General features: G+C 44.3%; 1 protein-coding gene across 3 annotated transcripts in view; it reads right to left on the bottom strand.

Moving 5' to 3' along the window:
• The window catches only part of ANKH (ANKH inorganic pyrophosphate transport regulator), a 129,190-nt gene extending 117,396 nt beyond the window's left edge, over nt 1-11,794 (bottom strand). The window contains exons 1-2 of one of the 3 annotated variants that reach the window (XM_067569898.1): nt 11,501-11,794; nt 10,880-11,023 (exon numbers count right to left, since the gene is read on the bottom strand). In XM_067569898.1, coding sequence (XP_067425999.1) covers nt 10,880-11,023; nt 11,501-11,509 — 153 coding nt within the window. In that variant the 5' untranslated portion in view covers nt 11,510-11,794. The remainder of the gene's footprint in view (nt 1-10,879; nt 11,024-11,500) is intronic. The other 2 variants (XM_067569908.1, XM_067569889.1) reach the window with 2 other exon arrangements.
• Nucleotides 11,795-22,173: the final 10,379 nt, after the last annotated feature.

The following is a 22,173-nucleotide window of genomic DNA, read 5'->3' as shown; positions in this document are numbered from 1 at the left end:
ATCCAAAATATAAATTCCACATTTTCAGGGAAGTGAGTAATTGACATATGTTGTACTAAGAATGAGACAGAACTCACATGTACAGATGAATTTTGCCCTCAGTTCTACATATGCAACATATCTGACTGCATCATTGCAGGGGTGTAACCAAGAATAAAATCAGGCCCCTGTGGCCTGCATCTCCTCATTTAGGCCTGAGTAAGTCAGGAGTAACGCAACTACAGGCAATGCTTTATGCCAGAGTAGGGCGGGTATAAGTGAGATCAAACACATGCCTATGGTATTTGCTGCTTCTAACTTCACTCATGAAACTAACCCACATCTAAAGAACCAAAAGTTAATCTGAAGACAACATTTGCAAAGTACGCTCGTGAAAAGCCCCAAGAAATGCTGAACCATTTATTGTGCTCAGAAATGAATCCTTAGGTGCTATCACAATCAAAATAAATCGTAGTTCTTGGCTAGCGTGATCACAACAGAACATACACTAAATAGTTGCATTGCCACCAAATCTGAAACACTGAACTATTTCTCTAAACAAAGAAACAGAAAAAGTGTTTTACTTTAAGTTTTGCAGTGCAATAATGGGGGTAGATTTGTTTTTTATTTTTTTAAAAACCACTCTACATCTCCAGTACATTTTCTTTGTCCCCTTCATTTGTTCAGTTGAAAATGTGCTGGATATCAACAATGAAACACTTTGCTGTCTTTGTAACTGAGGGCTATATACAGAGTTGTTCCTGACTCATTCTAGACTAAGTGTGTCCCCACATGAAGTTAATCAACAATATGTCCATGAGCAGACAAGCACTGGGCTAGGTTGATAGAAAATTGCATTGAAATATTCTAACTGAATTAATTCCATGGATTAGACAACAGGATTGAGGAACTCTGCTCTGTTAGACACTGGGGTTTAGGGGAGATTTTTTTTTTTTGCTCTAGATAGCCCCCAGGAAATCCTTTTTACCCTCAGTCTCGATTGACTTTCTTATTATCTGAAAACATGGCAGGAGAATGTGAACATGGCAACAAAATGCAACACCACACCTGCGGGAATCTCACCTCAGTGGAGGACCAAACAAACAGAAGAAACCTAATCTGGTGACCTAGTTGTACATTAACAAAAAAAAAATTTCAAAGTGTAACATAACAAGGTACTAACAACACCTGAGATGACAGTACAGTACAGTACAGAGAAACAGCAAAGTTCAGTGCACTGTTGCAAGTGGTTATAGAGAACTAACCTTTTCCTGATGTTAAAGGAGTCACAGGCAATAATGCTAAAATGCAAAGAAGTGTTTTTCTTCCAGTGACCCTAACGGACGCTGATTCTGCAAGAATCACAATTGCTAGCAACTACTCTGATTAATGACTTAGAATTATCTGAGCTGAATACAGATTGAGAGAAACTGATGCAGAAGTGATATGTTGGGTAAATGCACATTTCAAAATGACACTGCACTTCAGCCTTATTGCTGGGTGAAACTTTCTCCTACAGTAAATCAGATTTTCCTAAGGTTCCTACCCACCAAAAAAATTCTGTTTGAGACCCATTCAGGAAGACACAGAAAGAAGGAACGGGTTTATTGTACTGGTGAAATATTTCTTGTACAATATATGCCTTCTAGGTTCATGTATAATAACAACTTTCCATCTGTATAACACCGTCCATCCAAAACCACGTTTTACAAATGCTAATGAATAAGCTGTGGAGACATCACTATTTTATAGATGAGAAGGTTGACACAAACAGAGGTTAAGGCCCAGATCCTCAAATGTAGCTAATTCCTGCTGATTTCAATGGGAGTTCGGTGTCTAAACACCTCTGGGGATCGGGACATAAATGAAGGAAGTCAGTGGGCAGAGGCAGTTGGAGTCAGATGTGGATTCTATGTCCTGTTTCTTAAAACAAGACCGTCCTTGCGCCATGCGGCACGATATTTGCTGTGTTGAACACACTGCGGTCCATCTCACAATGTAATTCACAGGTGGGATGGATTATAAAGTCTGGCTGATCAGATTTCAGGGTATGGGAATGAGAGAAGGCCCTATTGATGTCAGATCAAGAAGAGAGAAGAAATAATGGAAGTGGAGGCAGCAGTAGTGTGGGGAAAAGCAGAATGGTTGGAGAAAAGACAGAGGAGAGTGGAACAAAGGGAGGGTGCTAACAGAGAGAGGGAACAAAGCATAGCTCTGAAGCTTAGATCTATATATTTTATAACACAAAACCTGAAACATTTTGAGTGATGTGGGTACAATTCCATCAAGAGTTTCTAGTGACTACTAAACCATTCAAGCTTCACTTTTGTGGTTTATATTGTTAGCAGAACCTTTCTGTGCAATTACAGCCCCATAACTCATAGTTACCTACTATTTGTTCTATACTGTATGTACAATAAAAGTACATACATACTGGCATAGCTGCTGCAAGTCACTGAATTACTTGATACATGGCTGAGATTTGTATCTCTGCTAACTGGAGAGCATATACAATTGGATTTTACCAAATCTCTGTTTAGGACATGTGAGGTAAAATTCCAGTAAATGCTCTGTCAGTGTGGTGAATTGAGAATCTGATTCCTAACTCCTGTCACAGTTAATGCAGACATGCGTTCCTAATTACTCCTGTGCCCTATTGATCTCTGAAGTACTGATTGGAGAACAGATACCAAAATCCCTAACGTAGAAGTAAAAAAATACCAGGATACGAATGTCCCTCATATTTAAGATTTAAAAAAAATTTTATATAGATAATGATCAGACAGGTGTCTAAAAGCAGAGAAACTGCATGTATGTCTAACTAACTAACTCATCATTTTATCTCACTTTTCCTCAAGATATATTGTCGGAGGCCCCAGCACACTACATAATACCACATTTCATACATGTTGCATTACATAAGATTTTTAAAATCTTGTATGATGATTGGTCAACTCAACCACACAATAGTGTGACCAGTCAGCGTTCTGAAGCATGTTTCCAAGCAAATGGCCTTATTGCAATCATAAGCCCCAAACAGATGAGTATAACAAATATTTTTGAAAAAAAATCGCCAACTTAAAATTTGCAAAGAATAAGGATTCGTATAGCTCATTTTATAATATTGTGTTTTAGCTCCTGGCCTTTTCTGCATCTTTATTCCCCCACCTCGTGCCTGCTAATAGAACTGTAGAAATGGTAGAAATGGACAGCTGGAAGGGAACTTGAGAGGTCATCTAGTCCAATCCCTTATGCTGAAGCAGGACCAAATAAACCTAGACCATCCCTGACAGGTATTTAGCTAATCTGCTCTTAAAAACCACCACTGACTGCGATTCCACAGCCTCCTTTGAAAGCCTATTCTAGAATGTAACTATCCTTATAGTTAGGAGTTTTTCCTAATATCTAATCTAAACCTCCCATGCTGCAGATTAAGCTCATTACTTCTTATCCTACCTTCAGTGAACATGGAGAACCAATGATCACAGTACTCATTATAACAACATTTTACATTTATAACGACAATTTATCAGGTCCCCTCTCAGTCTTCTTTTTTAAGACTAAACATGCCCAGTTTTTTTAGCCTTTCCGTATAGGTCAGGTTTTTAAATCTTATCATTTTTGTTGTTCTTCTCTAGACTCTCTCCAATTTGTCCATGTCTTTTGTAAACTGTGACAAGGTGGGTGAGCTAATTTTTTTTAAATGGACCAACTTCTGTTGGTGAGAGAGAAGCTTTCAAGATACACAGAGCTCTTCCTCAGAACTGGGAAAGGTACTTAGAGTGTCACAGCTAAAGGTCGAACAGATAGAGTATGTGCTAATTACACGTGCTAAACTAAGGGACCATTCAAGGTGAAGTGTCCCCTTCACACCCCCGTAGGATAGGATAAAAGGGGAATTAGTGGGTTTACAGATAAATCCATTTATGTAATAAGCCATTTCATCCTCATCCATAACAATTTTACACTGAACAACAAACACTTTATCTAAACCCTGGGAACAGCCATAGATACTAGGATGGCTCCCCAATATGCCAACCTCCTCATGAGACACCCTGAAGAAGTATTTCTAAATAAATGCATCATGTAACCAATGTATCTCAGGTATATCATTGATGATATTTTCATCCTCTGGACAAACAACTTGAACTCTCTCATAGATTTCCACCACAACTTCAACAGCCACCACCTGTTCATTAAACACTCTCTGGAACACTCCCTCACTAGCATTAACTTCCTAGACACTACAATGAGCTTCAACAACAGAACCCTACCAACAGCTATATACAAGAAACCCACGGATCATCACACCTACTTTTGCAGATCCAGTAACCACCCCAAACACGCCAAGAAATATCTTATCTACAACCATGCACTCAAATACCACAAAATACGCTCGGAGGAGAAAAAGTCTAGTATACACACCTTAACACACTCAAAACTACCTTCACCAAAGAATGCAATCTACCTCTCTGATGGAGTGTCATCATGGAACTGGCCACCCAAATACCCTGAGAGAACCTGCTTCAGTACAGAAATAAAACCCCCTCCAACCGCACAACTGTTGTTACCCTGTATGGGTTCTAGTGTGAGGTGGTAGGTATCATTAAAGAACTACAACCCATACTCGATGGAGACCCCATCCTGAAAGAAATCTTTCCTGAACCCCCTTTTCTGGGCTTCAAACAACCTCAAACCTCTCCAAACTCATTATCAGAAGCAAGCTCCTGACGGACCAGGAAACAGCAACTCAAAGCGATTTACTCTTTCCACTACGATACAATACTAATAATGGAATCATGGTTATTGTATATAATTATAGCCTACACTGATTACAATGGGATCTTATATTGTCACATTTCTGTTAATGTGATATTAAAGGCCTACCTAATCTAGATTAGTCTTTGACCTCTGACGTCAATCATAATACTTCGTTTTTATGATGCCTTTCACATCAGAGTATTTTTTAAACATTTATTAGCTCTCCTGGCTGTCCTATGACATAGGTAAGTATTATGCCCACTTTAAAGATGAGTGAACTATGGCTTAGAAAGATTACTGGCCAATATCACAGTGGCAGTTGGGAATATAAACTTTCCACTCACTCATTCTCTTTAATATGTTATGCACAACTTGTTCAGTTTTTCTGGTCACCGTTTAAGAAAAGAAAATGATTTTAAATACAAAGAGAAACCTGTTAAAATAAAATTAGAGTTCTTAAAACAATAGCAAAGAAATTTAGAACAAGGGCTGCTGATGCTTCACTGCTCTTATGGTTACTCACTTATTTGTACCCCAAGTACTGCACCACATGTAATGTATGAAATTACCAGGTTATCACAAGAATCCTGAAGTACTCAGGCACAACAGAATTAATGAGGGAGTAGCAGTTTTGACTCCTTCATTGTCTTGTTTCAGTTTGCCTAAAACTAAAAGCCAATGTACATAACCATCCGTATACGTGTACTGCTAATGAATTGTTGGGAATGGATCTCACAGTAACAGCCTCAGGCCTTGTCTATACTATACTTGTCTATACTATCCCACAGTTGATAACATTCCTTCAGCTGATTATTGGGTGTTACTGTAACACTGACTGCTAACGCCATTTTCAAAACAATGTAATATATCCTTATTTACAGCCAATGAGGCCCACTGCAGGAGCCTGTGGCACATCATAGTCTGGTCTCTGGTGGGTCTCATTTACTTCGATTTCATTTTGGTTGTTGGGTTTAGTGTGCACAGGCTGATTGGTGTTGGAGGCCTGTGTTATACCGTAAGTCAGACTAGATGGTCTAATGGTCCCTTCTGGCCTTGAACTCTATGACTCTAAGTTAGCTAACACCAGTGCAAACATGGCAACTATAGCGGGCCCCAGCACTCTTCCAAAATGTTGCTATTGCTGCTGATGCCTCAAGGCAGTGCAGTTTAGTGCGTAGGGCACTGACTTGCAAGTCAGACCACATGCTACTCCCAGCTATGCCATCTGTACCTCATTTTCCCCAGTATTAACAACCCCCAAATGTTAAAAGAAATCAGACGGTCCCCAAAAAAGTGGCTTAAAAGTCATGAGATTTTTATTTTAAAAAATACTTTGGGGAGAGTGGTCATTGCCTTCTGGTTTTGGTATCTTAAGATTGCACTCTAGTCACATTTTTGAAGGTTTTTTCCTCCCCCTGCAACCACAAGAAATACAAACTTTTTTAAAACACCAAAAAACAGATGCTGGTATTTGCAGGTAATCACTGGTCTCCAGTAGCTGGGCCCTTTAATAAAACACCAAAATATCGTGACACTTGTGACAAAATCATGAGTTAAGCAACACTTCCATTTGTAAAATGAGGAGAAAAAAAGCACATCACATAGATGAGCATCAAAGCTCCCTGGATGAAAAATGACAATGGTGGTATTATTACATGAAAATGTAGTGGTATAATACATGATGCAGAAAATAAGGGAGTTCAAACTTTTTGGGATCCGTTCTTAAAGCCCCCCCACCCCCCAAAAAAATGTATGTTAAATGTACTTAGATACGCATCATTTAGTATAAAAACAGAGGAAAAAGAAAATGTGTTAGAGCTACTACTGTGATTTTCCCTCTCCCCATTTCTCAGGCATTCTATATTCATACATTAATACTACAGTTTTTTAGTATAAACAAAGTTCAGATGCCTAAGCCTACAAGACTGAGATGAGATAGCCAATTAGATTTCAATCAGTTTTGTCCCAAAAAGCAAAGAATGATGGATCAGATCCTTAAGGTCAATGCGAGTATCTTCATAGACATTAATGGGCTCTAAAAGACTATAATGGGTGACCTTATTAGTCCTCATTGGCATTACTGTAGCAATTTTACCTCCTAAACACAATACAAAAATTATAATTAAAATATACTGTTCATACAGGGCACACAATCAGAGTCTTCTGAAAATACTTAGTACCCCTTATTGTAAATTTCCCACAAAATATAATGCCCACAAAGTTCCTTAGTCCTCTCCTAAACCTACCAAAGAATCATCTAGTGACAACGGAGGACAAACCAAGAATGTGGCAATTTCTTAGCTGTATTATCCTCCCTGTATTTAGACATGTGATAAAAAGATCTCAAATCCCAGAAAATTCTGTTAGGCATAAAGGAGTTTAGACACTAGTCACTTGCCTCACATTTCACAAAACTGGCATTACATTTTATTGAAAGGGCTCTGCTTTGAAAGTTGAACTCCCAAATAATATTCCCACTCATGGATACAACAGCTGGGCAAAATGTACCAAAGGTCTTATGATTTATAGTATTCTTTCAGTGACTGCTCAGTCTGCTCAGGCAATGTATATTACTAGGCTAATTTTTATCCAGGAATCTTATATCTGACCTACAAATTATTCTGCATCTCTTTTAGATAATATTAGCCACAGGGAATAATTTCCCTTATGCTAATTTGAGTGACTTATATTAGCAGTCTTATCTTAAGTATAAATGCACACAGGGAAGTACTGTAGCTTTTTCTGAGCTGTCCCTTGGCACACCCTTTATTGTTTTATACAATGATTCTGATTTTGCTCTATTAAAATTAATACCACAGCAGGGAGTGATCAGATGACTGGCTCATCAAGTCTTTATCTTCTGGAAAGCCAATATATGCTCAATAACACAAGCTTGATAATCATGTAGCATCAATGGGGGGGGAGGGAAGGAAGGCAGACATAACATCTCAAAATTTGGACGAGCTCAGTCATAAGAATTACCAACAAAAGAATAAAATGATCATTTCTGTGTCTGTAACAGGTTCTCCTCAAACCCAGCATCATACCCTGCCTCACCTCAGTTTCTCCACTCTCATGTGATGGGATAGACCAACTCACTAGCCAGTATATGAATGAAGCTCCCACTAGTGTCAGTATTTCATTTATTGTGCAATCACAGTTCATCATCACCAAAGACAAGTAAATCAGATCCTGCTACCTAACCCCTCCTATGATCTCTGTCTCAGCCAGCTTATGCTGCTGCCTACACAGCAGGTATCCCCAGACAAGTCTTTCACTTAACTGGTGTAGGAAGAGCCCTTTTCTCATGCTTTCCCTGAGCTAGGATCTCCTGCAGGAGCCTCTCTGCTCCCTGTAGCAATCCCCCTTTAAGTGAGCAGCTTGTTGGCCTTCTGTCTCACCAGCTGGGAGGCAGCTGATTAGCCCAACTCCTTTGAAGGGCCATCCCACCCCCTGACAGCATCCAAAAGCACTTCACTATATCTCATTCTACCAGGCATCTAGCATGCATTGCTGCAAAGAGCATTGAACTTGCTTGACCACGTCCACAGCAGTGAGACCACCATTTTCAACACCATTTAAAAAAAGTGGGATAGATCATTTTTAACATGCACGTTCCAAAAGCTCATTTTCCCAGTGTAGTGGGATGTTGGTGGCAAGCGTGCACAGAACACTCCACATTCCAGGAGTCTTCTGTAAACTACTTGTTACAAATTCAGATTCAAAGTGCACTCACGTCAATGGAAGTCTTGCTTCCGACTAGCACGGACTCTGAATCAGGTTCTTCTTATGTAAAGCAAATAGTATGTTTGTATCTCAGAGTCTCCTTTTCCTTCTATCCTGTTTTCTTTCTTTTGTCAGGAGGCAGAGAGTGGGATTTACAGAAAAACTGATTAGTAGAGTAAGTTGCCCTTGTGTGAGACAAGGACAAACTATATGTATCAAAATATTTTGAACATCTTGTATTGCTTAAATTTAGAAAGAATATTTTTTGTTAAAAAAGTAGAAAAGAGAAACAAGAATAAAAATGAAATATCTTGCCAAACAGTTGATTCTTCTATCAGTTTTTCATTGTAATACAATTGTGCCCAATCTCACACTTTTTAAACACACAAATGCAGCAATTAAGTTAATAGTACCTTTTGCCTGATAAGAAATGCCTGAGTAGGAGCATATTCTGATTGTATGTACAAGAATTGCCTAGAAGGCACCAGTTTGTTTGGTGACATAAGAGTACCTTATGACAAGGATGAAAGTTGTTAGGAGCATTCGGCTAGTGCACTTGTTGCACAGGGCTTACACCCACCTGTGGCTATATTTCTTACACGTCTTGTCAAGAGGTATTTTTTAGGCCCTGATTCCATACTGTGTTCCACATGAAGGTCCGCTGAAAGGAGTGCAGTGCAAGACTGGACCCGAAGTGGCACAGATTTCCAACAGAAAGACCAAAGAGTTCAATGTTGTGTATCACCACATCATTAAGGTGCTTAGATGAAAAACAGAGGGAAAGATGGTCTATCAAGTCAAAAATGTAGGGCTTAGTGCAAATGCAGGGGAGAACAGGGAGAGAGGGACTGTGCTAAGTAAATAGGTCTGTGATAAAAAGTGAGGAAACACAGTGAGACTTATTTTAGATGGCGTCCAAGGCAAAGGACAGTCTTAAATCAGCAAGAATATTGAGGTACTTAAACTAGGATGCAGTGTGCACACTTATCCACAATTGACTTCATCCATTTCAAAACTAACCAATGCTCTAAATGCTACTCTTCTCAGGTTCTTACACCATGGCTATCGCCATGGTATCTGAATTTGTGAATTAAAAAGGATGACATAAAAAGCAATACAAATAGCGTATCCAAGGTAAATAGCGGTGTTAGAAAGTCAGCTCAGTAAACTGTTATAAAGAAAATGCTTAGCACTTCACATTTCAGAGATTCTCTCTTGCTGTCTATACTCATGCAGAGACTTCTACCCTGCTTTTTTGTTTTCATTGTTTTAATCCAGCCTTTGCCAACCTCATTACACAGCATCTTGTAAGGGTTTCCTAAGCACAATGCTCCACTGGTAAGGTGGCAGGGACTGTTGCCTATCAAATGGTTCACTGGCTGCTGAAGAGATTGCAGCAGCACCGGCCTCTCAATGACGCCACATGGAGAGAGGCAAATGGGTGAAGAACAAGATGAAGCAGGTTGTATGGGGGGGCAGGAGGGGGCCCAATTAGGCTCCAACACAAAATCAATAGCTACAACTGTGCCCAGCAAGCCCCAAACAAGCAGCAATTAGCAGTATATTTCTAGCATATTTCTATAACCATAATCAATGTATGTTTAAACATTCGTAATCAGCTCATCCTGCTACATGCCGTGCAGTAGTTTTTGTAAAAATCCCCTTCTCCCACAAATTAAACAAAAATACCGTACAGTGGGGTTTTTTGAAAAGTAGTTTTAAATTAAACTGTAGACAAATGCTTTATTAATCCCAAATTACATAATACTTGAGTGCACTGAAAAGATGTCCTTCCATATGCATCAAAATAGAGTTCAAAACAGATCATGTTTGAACATTCATGGTGGAAAGCAGAAAAAAGTCTGCTGAATAATAAACAAGTAGTAAACAGATCTTTCCAAAACAACACACACAGGGAGGCTTCAAACCCAAAAGCAACCATGAGATGAAAAAGAAACAGAAAACAGAGAGCCAACTCCCTCAAATAAATGAGACAATTGATATTCTGCATTCAGACAAAATTTTGTGATGCACTGAGCAAGGCAGCTGCAAGCCTTGATTTGCATTTATTTACACTGTTGTTTGTTTTTTTGCAAACTGCTATCTGCAAATTCCTCTCTGGATACCTATACATCACCGTGCACCCTATTTGACAGTCTCCTCCCATAGATGTTCTGGCAGAGTAAAGTCCACATATGACAATCAAATACGGCCTGTTTGCATTGCCATCAGTGACTCAGGACTTCCAGAGAAGAGAGATTCACAAATACATAGTGTGTGTTGTCAACAGTCAGCAACAGGGATCCTAAGGCACATTTGCAAAGCAGCAGCTTGCACAGCAATTCATCCCTTGCCCCAGCGACGGCTGCATTTGGCTATGTCTAGAAAAGGTAAAAGGCGTCCAGCGAGTTACCTGCTCCCCGAAGTCGATGGCTATGTTGGTGATGCCCAAAGGGACCAAGAACCGGATCAAGGGCCAGTAGTTAGTGAGCGCTGGAAATTTCACCATAGTCCCAGCTATGCGAGGACTCCAAACACATCTGCCGTGGCAGGGAAACTGCAAGGGGGGGAAGGAAGGAAGGGAAAGAGAGAGAGAAGAAAAAGCCCCCTAAAAATCAAGCCTCTAGCTTTGTGGGGGAGGCTCTCTGCACCTAGCAGCAGCAGCAAAGCGGTCTCTTCTCTGCTCTCCTCCTCCGCTCGCTCTGCTCTGCGCGGTGTGTGCTGCTGTCTTAGCAAGAAATCCGAAAGATCAAGTCCATCCCTGCTGCCCTCCTCCTCCCACACAACAATGATCGGCTACGGCTGCCGGGAAAAAAAAGAGGAGGGACACCTCCACCTCCTCCACCAGCACCAGACACTTCTGCGGCCAGGTTTTCCATTGGCCATACCACCACCACCACCACACACCGACAAACGTGCAGGTCCCCACCCGAGCTCGGCTCGGCTCGGCTCAGCTCAGCCCAGCCCAGCCCAGCCCAGCCGGCAGCAGCGGGGGATGGGAGGGGAGCAGGGGCGGGAACAAAAACAAACCCACCACCGGCATGGGGATGATGATGATGATGAGGCAGGAATCGGATCTCTCGCCGCCGTCTCCTTCCCGGGGCTGTGGGAGGAGAAGGACGCAGGAGGGCAGCTGGGCTCGGTGCTTGGCTGCTAATGCAGAAAGCGGGCTGAGGGAGGAGACCGGGCCGGAGAAGCTGCACCCCGGCCCCGCTAGGTCATGTCTCGTCTCTCGGCGTCCGCCGCCGCCGCGCTAGACACGTGGGTTTTGACACTCACGCGGCCTCATTTCGGGAGAGGAGGAGAGAGATTAAGAGCGGCGCCTCGCCGCTGCTCCCCCTAATGCCGCGGCCCAGCGCGGCCCGGCTCGGCCCCAGCAGCAGCTGCCCCTCGCGCCGCGGCCCACTCGGGAGAGCGTCGGGAGCGGGCGGGGTGCTGGCCTGCCGCCGCCGGGCGGGACGCACGGGGTAAACAAGGATGGTGCGCGCTGCACGTGAGGCGCGGGCCTGGGCGTGCAGCGAGTGTGGGCATCCGTCAGCGGCTGCCTGCTGGGGGGGGGGGTGTCTGGAGGCTGTCCTTGTGCACACGTACAGCACTGTGCGCACACACACACACAAATACTTTCTACACACACGACTCACACAGTCTCACAACAGAGCGCCTGACCAGGTGTCCCCGTTTTATAGGAACAGACCGGCTATTTGGTGCTTTGTCTTATGTAGGTGCCCACCCCCCATTCCAATTTTTCACACTTGCTGGCTGGTCACCCTGCAGTGTAGATCCAGTGCTGCCGTAGCTGTGTGTACAGTCGCTGTGGTTTTGGGGGTGTACACGTTGCCACCTCCTGTATGTAAGAGTAAGCATGTAAGAGTGCTGTGTGTGTGTACATTCATCTGTAACTGGTGATTCTGCATGCACAATATCTGCAGCTGTATGTGATTGTGTACATACATGTCTGCATGTAGCATGCATCTGTTAAAGTGCTCTGCTGTGCTTGAGATCTCTGCCACATAATGGAGTTACAGTCAGGAAAAGTGTACAGAATTCTGCTCTTCTGTGCATCATACAAAGGTTGCCAGCCCTCCAGGATTGCCTTGGAGTCTCCAGGAATTAAAGATTAATCTTTAGTTAAAGATTATGTCCTGTGATGAGACCTCCAGGAATATGTCCATCCAAAATTGGCAACCCTAACTAACACTAGTCTGTAAACTTCTTTCCTCCCACCCCCCACAGGCCTGGCTTTAGGATTAATGAGGTCCCAAGCAAAAGCTTTTCAGTGCTTGGAGCAGGACTTCATCTCTGAGTTACCCCCTTGCTTCCTTGTCTTGTTCCACCATAAAAGAAGAGTGAGCTGGCCTGCGAGTTGCAAGTCTGGACAGGCCCCTCTCCAGGGTGGCACCCCAAGGTTGCATTTGCATGTTAATAAGGCCTTCACAGTGTGTCTTTGACTATTACTGTAGAACAGTGGCTCTCCATCTTTCCAGGCTACCATACTCTTTTCAGGAGTCTGATTTGTCTTGTGTATCCCCAAGTTTCACCTGATTTAAAAATTACTTGTTTACAAAATCAGACATAAAAATACAAAAATGTCACAGCACACTTTTACTGAAAAATTGCTTATTTTCTCATTTTGACCATATAATTACAAAATAAACCAATTGGAATATAAATATTGTACTTACATTTCAGTGTATACTATATACAGTGTATACTATAGAGCAGGGGTGTCAAACATATGGCCCGTGGGCCGCATGTGGCCCGCGAACTTTTTTGATCTGGCCCGCATTCGACCAGCTTAAGTGAGTCGTGCTGCCACTGAAAGTGCCACTTTAAGAGATTTTTCGGCGGCGGGTATTGCTCCTAGAAATCCCTTAAAGCGGCAATGCAGCCAGGGCCTCCCCGCGAAATCCCGTAATTTTTCGGCAGAAGGCATTGCATGGCCCCTATGAAGTGCAGTGTATGCGAATTTGGCCCGTCACCATCAGCGAGTTTGACACCCCTGCTATAGAGTGTAAGCAAGGTCTGAGTGTCTGAGTAAAGGGGGGCACATTATTTGCATGGGCTTTGTATCTGCATGAGTACAATTAAGTACTTAGCATAATTTACCTAGAGGCGGAGCATAATGGGAAATGGTTAGCAGGTCTGGGTTTGGGTTACAAACCACTTTTGTGTTAACTGCTGGGGTAATTAAATGTTGTCCTTCAATGGTATGAACAGATGACAGCAAAACTGTGCTTAGTCTGTTATGATAGAACACTTCACCCCAAACTAGACAGAGCTCCTTAAGGGTGGCAGGCCGATGTTTCAGCCTAGAAAAGGTGGAGGAGTCTTCTATTGGGATTGCAGAAGCCAAGTGAAAGGGCTGCCCCCAGGCAGGGAGTGTCTCTTGCCTCCCATTGTTAAAAGATAGGCTTAATGACTCACCTTGGAGTCTTTTGTTTCTTGAAAGCAGGGACATTTCCGTTATGACAGCAGAAGGTTTACCTATGAGCTGAAATCACTAAGAGCTGAAATCATTAGGAGCTGAAATCACTAAGAGCTGAACCAGTAGAGGATCTGGAAAACTTTGCCTGACCACTAACAGAGCTGAGTGGGCAACAGGCAACTCTGGTGAGAGGCTAGCACAGTCAGTGCCAGCCCAGTCAACAGGGGGGCCGGCACAGTCGGTGTCAGCCCAGGGCAGCCAGCAGTCGGCGGAGGGGTCGGCACAGTCGGTGCCAGCCCAGGGTGGCCAGCGGTCGGCAGAGGGGCTGGCACAGTCGGTGCCAGCCCGGCCAGCGGTCGGCGGGAGCGAGGCGCGGTTGGTGCCAGCAGTCGCTGGGAGATCAGCGTGGTTGTTGCCAGCAGTGGGGGACTCAGTGAGGCCCACAGGCGATAGGAGACAGCAGCAGAGGGGGCCTGGACAAGCCTGTGTTGGACCGGTGCGGCATACGGGGCAGAGCCACACCTGAGAGGTGGATATTGCAACTACGATGGTCAGTACAGGGGCAAGAAGGAAGGGAGAGGCGAAGGACACGCCCTGTACTCTGGGATGGGTTTGGGCTCATTGAGTTCATGAACTCTGTTTGCACTGTTTCCCAAACCAGTGCGGTGTTATCTCTGTTTTGCTATTAAAAGGTTTCTTTCTACACTCAGACTCTGTGCTTGCGAGAGGGGAAGTATTGCCCTTTGGAGGGCGCCCAGGGGATAGTGTGTAATTTCCCAGGTGACTGGGTGAGGGCTCGAGCCAGTTTGGTGTTGTATCATTTACAGGGACCCCTAGATACAGAACCCAGCCCTTGCTGCTGCCGACTTGGTCTGGCAGAAGTGTTACAGGAGTATATAGAGCAGTATAAACAGTCATTGTCTGTATGAACTGACTTAGCTAATGCTTTTTATGTAGCCTGTTGTAAAACTAGGCAAATATCTAGATGAGTTGACGTATCCCACGGGGGTATGCATACCCCTGGTCGAAACCCACTGCTGTAGAATACTGTAGTATGTAAGCAGGACCTGATGGGAATGACTGGCTGAAGGACTCATGGAACTGAAGCAAAGTAGGGGGTAGATAGAGGTGCCTTTAACCTCGCTAGTCATTACCAGTCAGGAAATGCCTGACCCAGTTTTTGCTCTGATAAACCACATAAAATAATAAATAAATGGAGAACATTTGTCAACACGATGTGGTAATATTTCAAAGTCAGTTTAAATTCAGAACAACAAAATGTGCTATTTGCTTGTAGTTTGGAAGTCCAAGCCTGCTTGCTTGGAAAGCAATGGAGTGTCTGTTCCCTGGGAACACCTGCTTTTCTAGAAGATAAAGACTAATGCATTTAACCACTGAGAAAAACAAGATTTAATTCTCACTTTTTAATTGAAGTATGTAAGACTCTTGAACTTTTCAATTTCTATTGAGGATGTTATCTTAGAGATGGGAGAATGCAGGATGTCTACACTGCACAATAAAAGTCATGGCACCACATCTCAGAGCTCAGGTTAGTTGCATCGGGCTAGTGGTGCCCAGGCTGCAGAGCTAAAAATAGCAGTGTAGCTATTTGGTCTTGGGAAAAATAGCAGTGTAGATATTTGGTCTTGGGCTAGGGCCTAGCAGGGAGGGGGGGGAAGGGGAGGATCTCAGAGTCGGCTGCAGCCCGAGCGGGAACATCTACACTGCTATTTCGTATTTGAGTAGATGCAGCTATGTATTCCACGTAAGTGTGTGTATACCCAGCATGCCGGACATGGAGAATTTTGCCTAGCAATATCCATAGAGGGGCAGCGCTCATGCCTTGTGGCCATAGCCCCTCCCCCAGCTTATGAGGCAGCGCCACCCTGACCCCTCTCAGTCCCTTTTTACTGCACCTGGCTGGAGTCGCAGCTCTGTGTGGTTTTCAACGTCACAATCCTTTATTCAGTGACTTTTTTCTAGCTGTATGTAGTTCATTAGTACCCCTAAGACAGTGTTAGTTAGACAGTGTGAGTTAGCTGCAGCTTGTGTTCTCTGGTGATGCCCTTGCCAGGGTTTACACATGGTCCATTGTGTGGGTGGCAGGGGAGGGGGGGAGCCCCAGTAACAGTCCCCACACATGGTGCTTGCCGTGTCTAGGCGAAGCCCCTGTCGACGAGTGGTGTTCGATTGGCAGATTGTTCACGAAATGGACTCAAGTGGTGAGGGGTCTTCATCTGAAGCAGCACTTGCTCGAACAGGCCATGTGGCTTGCTTCAGCATCGAGGCCCCCATCAGAGCACAGGTCGTCCTCCGCTTCAGAGAGAGCTGCCACTTCACAAGCTGGATGAAGCACCTCTCCAAAGAGATGGAGGAGTCATTTCCTGTTGAGTGCGCCTAGGGGAAGGTTGCATGAAATTGACCAATGCTGCTCCGGGTCCCATAGGGACTTGTCTCCCTCCTCTAAAAAGAGCCTGGATCGGCACAGGGTGAATGCCGGTGCACGGGACAGAGCAGGTCCTGTCAACCTCTCCCCGGCACTTTGCAAAAGGGTCAGAGACACTGTGCAGTTGACTCTGGTTACAGCCACAAATGTCTGTTGAGTCCAGTACCAACAAGGGCAATGCTGGCACAGTCTGCTTCTGTGCCAGTGGCTTCTCCCTTTCTGTCCCATACTATTCCTTGGTCCAAGCCTTTGCTGGGGCTGTATCCTTTATAGGCCTGTTGGCTGGGTGGGCCACTGAACCTATGGGTTTGTTGGCGCCGCATTCTGATATGTCTCTTCCACAGTCAGTGGAAATGGGGCCAGTACCAGAGTTGGCACAAGGGGCCTCCTTGCTGCCAATGTTGCTACTCTCCACTCTGGCACCAGTAGTAACTTCTGTGCCAACGCTGACTTTGGGGTCAACACCACTCCTGGCAACAGAAACGATGGAGGCATACTCACTGCAATTTGTACTGTTTCCACCATTGGTGCCAGTCCCCGAATGGCTATGGATGAGTTGGCCAGCTGCAGACACCCGCAGAGTTGGCCCCACCATTATCCCCCAAAGCCCAGGAATCTTCAGCCTCTGAGCTGATATCTTACTCCTCCCGCTCTCCATTGCCTGAGTCAGGACTGTTCATGGAGCACTATGGATACCAAGATTGGTGCTCATGTCATGGTTGGGATGGGGGCTCCTGGCTTGGCCCTTGAGGAGAAGGCCGGGTTTACCTGAGAGAGATCACCCATTACTTAATTCTCTCATATCAAATTGCTTTTGGAGTTGCATTTCTGTGCACTATTAATTGGCAGCCATGTTTCACCCTAGAAGTGGCTGCATTTCCCCAGTAGGTGAAGTATTTCCACAGGCTTATGGTCCTAAAAGCAAAACCTACAGTATAACTAGGGTTACATAAGGATTTTGATTACAACTTCCTATTTTTACATATATTTCTGGAGAAAAAAAATCTCCTTTCCAGGTAAAACTGTCTTTGTTTAGTTTCAGTCTAGAGGGAATTTTTTAAGTTTTAGAAAAAATCTTTGTGCTCTTTTGGAGTTGCAGAAAGGTAAGAAAAGATGTATTCTTTTAACATTTGTCTTCATATATAATACATGGTTGAAATTTACAATTTGAAATTTTTTGATATTGACTAATTTGAGGACTATGCCCTTTCCTTGTGTATGAAAAACAAATACTCTATCCCCCGCACAAAAATAACACCCCTCCCCCCCCAGAATTATAGCATTTAAAAACTCAGTATCATAGCTTGCAGTGTTAGTTCTATGAAGGTGTAGTAATTCTACCAGCACCTTCAGTTAGGCCCAATCCTGCAAAAATTTACATATGAGTAATTTTATTAAGCATAATAGAACTGCTCACATGCAGAAGCATTTGCAATACCAGGGCTTTACAAATCATTCAGTAGATCATAGTTATTGACGTGAGTGGACTTTGGATCCCTAGAGCTGTAATTAATTCCCTAATATTTAATTAATGCCCCATGTTGTAAAGTGCAGGGCAACATTAACAACAGGCAATGATATCTGTGCCTCCTATAATAAAACAATGTAAGAAACAATTACATTCTTCTCTCCACATTTGTGTCTCTTTTTCTTCACCTCATTAATTTCTTCTGCTTGTTAGATGTACGTAGTTCTTTTTGCTCCTCTTTCAGCTTGTCTACACTACTCAAAGCATGGAAGCTCATGCAGAACTTGTTTGTGGTGGGGTGTACTACCCCTTTATGTGACAATCTGGAGCATACAGCCAAAAGGGCCTGAGTGCAATCAAGAGGCATCCTGTACCTGCCCTTCGGTGATCTAAATAGGAAACGAAACATGTGTAAGCAAGGTCTGAGTGTCTGAGTAAAGGGGGGCACATTATTTGCATGGGCTTTGTATCTGCATGAGTACAATTGAGTACTTAGCATAATTTCCCCAGGGGCAGAGCATAATGGGAAATGGTTAGCAGTGCTGGGTTTGGGTTACAAACCACTTTTGTGTTAACTGCTGGGGTAATGAAATGTTGTCCTTCAATTGTATGACCTGATGTCAGCAAAACTGTGTTTAGTCTGTTATGATAGAACACTTCACCCCAAACTAGACAGAGCTCCCCAAGGGTGGCAGGCCAATGTTTCAGCCTGGAAAAGGTGGAGGAGTCTCCTATTGGGATTGCAGGGGCCAAGTGAAAGGGCTGCCCCCAGGCAGGGAGTGACTCTCACCTCCCATTGTTAAAAGATAGGCTTAATGACTCACCTTGGAATCTTTTGTCTCTTGAAAGCAGGGACATTTCCGTTATGACAGCAGAAGGTTTACCTATGAGCTGAAATCACAAAGAGCTGAAATCATTAGGAGCTGAAATCACTAAAAGTTGAACTTTGCCTGATCACTAACAGAGCTGAGTGGGCAACAGGCAACTCTGGTGGGAAGCTAGCACAGTCGGTGCCAGCCCAGGGCGGTCGGCGGAGGGGCCGGCATAGTCGGTGCCAGCCCGGCCAGTGGTCGGCGGGAGCCAGGTGCGGTTGGTGCCAGCAGTCGGTGGGAGATCGGCGTGGTCGTTGCCAGCGGTGGGGAACTCAGTGAGGCCTACAGGCGATAGGAGACAGCAGCAGAGGGGGCCTGGACAAGCCCGTGTTGGACCGGTGCGGCCTACGGGACGGAGTCACACCTGAGAGGTGGATATTGCAACTATGACGGTCAGTACAGGGGCAAGAAGGAAGGGAGAGGCGAAGGACATGCCCTGTACTCTGGGATGGGTTTGGGCTCACTGAGTTCATGAACTCTGTTTGCACTGTTTCCCAAACCAGTGCGGTGTTATCTCTGTTTTGCTATTAAAAGGTTTCTTTCTACACTCAGACTCTGTGCTTGCGAGAGGGGAAGTATTGCCCTTTGGAGGTCGCCCAGGGGATAGTGTGTAATTTCCCAGGTGACTGGGTGAGGGCTCAAGCCAGTTTGGTGTTGCATCATTTACAGGGACCCCTAGATATAGAACCCGGCCCTTGCTGCTGCCGACTTGGTCTTGCAGAAGGGTTACAATGAGCAAAGGGGAGGAGATGAAAAGCAGAAAGACCATAGAGCATAGAGACTTTGCCTTTCTGACCACCTGTTTCGTTGCTCTGCCTCTAGGGTCTTCGGTAAGAATCTAGTGAACTTGGTTAAGCCAGCACACTAGGCATGGAGCCAATGGGAGATGCTTCTGTGTGTGCTAAGCCCCGCCCCTCTCCCAGGGATAGGCACCTAAATCCAGGCTTCAGAAAGGCATCTATCACTGCTTGTGATCCACAGTTAGGAACCCCTCACCTGGAGTCAGGTGGCTTAGGTGCCTAAGCCACTTCTTGGGGGAATGGATTAAGTGCCTGCTTCACTCCATACACTGTGGCTGGGGGAGGTAGTGCCACCATCACCTATGGTGGTTAGAGTATTTGCCTGGGAGGTGGGAGATTCAAGTTGAATTCCCCCTCTCTGCCTGAGAGGGAGAAAAGATTTGAACAGGAGTCCCGCCTCTCAGGCAAGTACTCTAACCAGTGAGCTATAGGACATTTTAATGTGGTGCTCCCTCACTCTCTCCTGCTGAAGTTGTTCCGTGGTGGATAAAGAGCGACTGGAGCAGGGGGATGGACTGCAAGTGTGTGCCCTAAGCCATGGGCTACAGAATCTCTCTCTTGCCCAATGACTGTGGAGAAATACTTAAATAGTCATGGAGTGAGAGAGTGGGAATGATTCTGTAGTTTAGGTGCCTAAGTTGCTTCATGGATCACACCTTATGTACACACACTAATAAGTCCTGTGATTACTAGGATATTATAATTTATAACAGGGAGTCAGGAACAAACAGAGAAGGATAAACAACATGCACTAATAAGCCCTGTGACTACTAGAACATTACAGTTTATAACAGGGAGTCGGGAACAAACAGAGAAGGATAAACAACAGTTTATTCCTGGAAAGGATAGGGGCAAATTTGAAAATGGTGAAGAGAACAGGCAAAAGAATCAGGGGCATCAAATAAATGAGGACCTAACCAATTCCCCAGCAATGAACACTAAATACTCACAAACTAAATAAAAATAACAAAAATGTGCCCCAGACCCCTCAGCTGTTTGGCAAAGCTGGGGGTAGATGAGAGAAATGGTGTTTCTTTTTAGAATGATAACAGTAGTCCCATTTGATTGGAGCGAGCTGCTAGTGGCTTCAGTCCCTGGCCTGGTGCAGGGGTTGCTTACTGAGTGTAGTTCCCCCCTTTTTTTGTTTGTGGAGTGGGGTATTCCTGCTAGTCCGTAAATCCCTGGCTTCCAGTGCAGGGAAGGCCTAATGGACACATTTGGCAAGCCATTCTCTCAACTCAAGAAACAAAATGGAGCCATTGCTCCTCTGTAACAGAGAGCCACCCAGGTGCTGTTACTTCTCCTGCTGCTGCTGCAGCCCAACACCCAGCGGTTATCTCTGTCTCCCCACCCCATCCCCTGGCTGCCTGCCCCATCCTCCAGCTAAACCAACATGTTGGGGCGATGCCAGCTCTCCACAGCCTGTCAATTGGCCTCACAGGCTGTTGGTGTCCCTCAAGCACAAGTGAGGCAGGCAGTCTTAAAATGCAGTTCCAGTCTGAGTGAGCAGCTGGGAATTGCTTGTCTCAAGCCCCCTCCAGTAAGAATGCCCACTTCAAGCAATGTTAGGGCCAAATCGTACAATCCTTACATGAGTAATCCCAATGGCTTCCTCTCCAATGCCAGATCCAATTTAAGTGACAATATAATGTGCAAGAAGATAACTGAGCCATGTCAGAGATTTCATCATGTTCATGCCATAACAATTGCACTCCTTAGAGACTGTACTGTTGACAGTGTCAATGGAGAAACCTGTATGTGCAGGGGACTGGTGCATTTCAGCAGCCAGCTTGCAGCTATGGTACTCAGTTCCATTCAGAGAATGGAAAGGGGAATGACTGGTGCTCTAAAGTGGGAAGGTAATGGTTAACCAACAAGGCCAGGAAAATGGAGACTGCTAGCCTTCCTGGAGTACTGCAGAGGAGGTAACAGCCTGAAGCGGGGAATACTGGGAGTGGTTGAGCCAATACAGTGTGACTGGATCAGTAAAGGCTTGCCCATTGCCCTAGGACTGTCTAAAACTTCATTATATGTCCACTCTGTTGCATAACTGGTTTCTTTGGTTAAAGCTTTTCAACCTAGAGAAAAGGGTATAGAAACTATACATATGTGTATATACATTCTATTGTATCTTGATTTAAGCTTGAGCTTCCCTCCAGATAGAAGAGGGAATACATTTCAGATACTATATTTTGTTTATTACCTCATTCTCTTTCTTGGATCCCAGTCTTAAAAGTGGAGGAAGTGATCCTGGAGAGGCAGTAGAGGGTTCTGTGAAGCACACATTGATTGCTGCTTCCTATTTTCAGGGCCCGTACTGACCGCTCCCCTTAATAGTGAGAGGTGACTGGTGGGCAATCTGCTTACTGTATGACACAGTCTGCATCTTTTGTGGTGTAGAGGTCTTTGCCTATCTTAATTTTTGTTACTCTATAATATATAATATAGAGTATACATAAACAAATACAGAAGTATCCATTTATGGGTGTCATGGTCAATTTATGCCATCCAGCTCTGTCCTGAACCCTGTGGAATGTCATCACTGCTGGGACTGAAAACCCATGTGGGGAATGAACTTCCCAGACCACTCTCTGGCTCAATAGGGCCTTTAAGTTAAATACCACTGCAATGTGGTAAGGTGGACTGCAAGACCCCTTCCAGTGGGGCTACAGAAAATGTTAATTGTACTAAAGGAA

This window comes from Emydura macquarii, unplaced genomic scaffold, assembly GCF_026122565.2.
Source record: "Emydura macquarii macquarii isolate MOO-44397 ecotype Brisbane River unplaced genomic scaffold, CSIRO-AGI_Emac_v2 contig_320, whole genome shotgun sequence".
In the NCBI taxonomy this organism is placed as follows: domain Eukaryota; kingdom Metazoa; phylum Chordata; order Testudines; family Chelidae; genus Emydura; species Emydura macquarii.
Note: the sequence above shows the minus strand (reverse complement) of the source record. Positions and strands in the feature narration are given on the sequence as shown.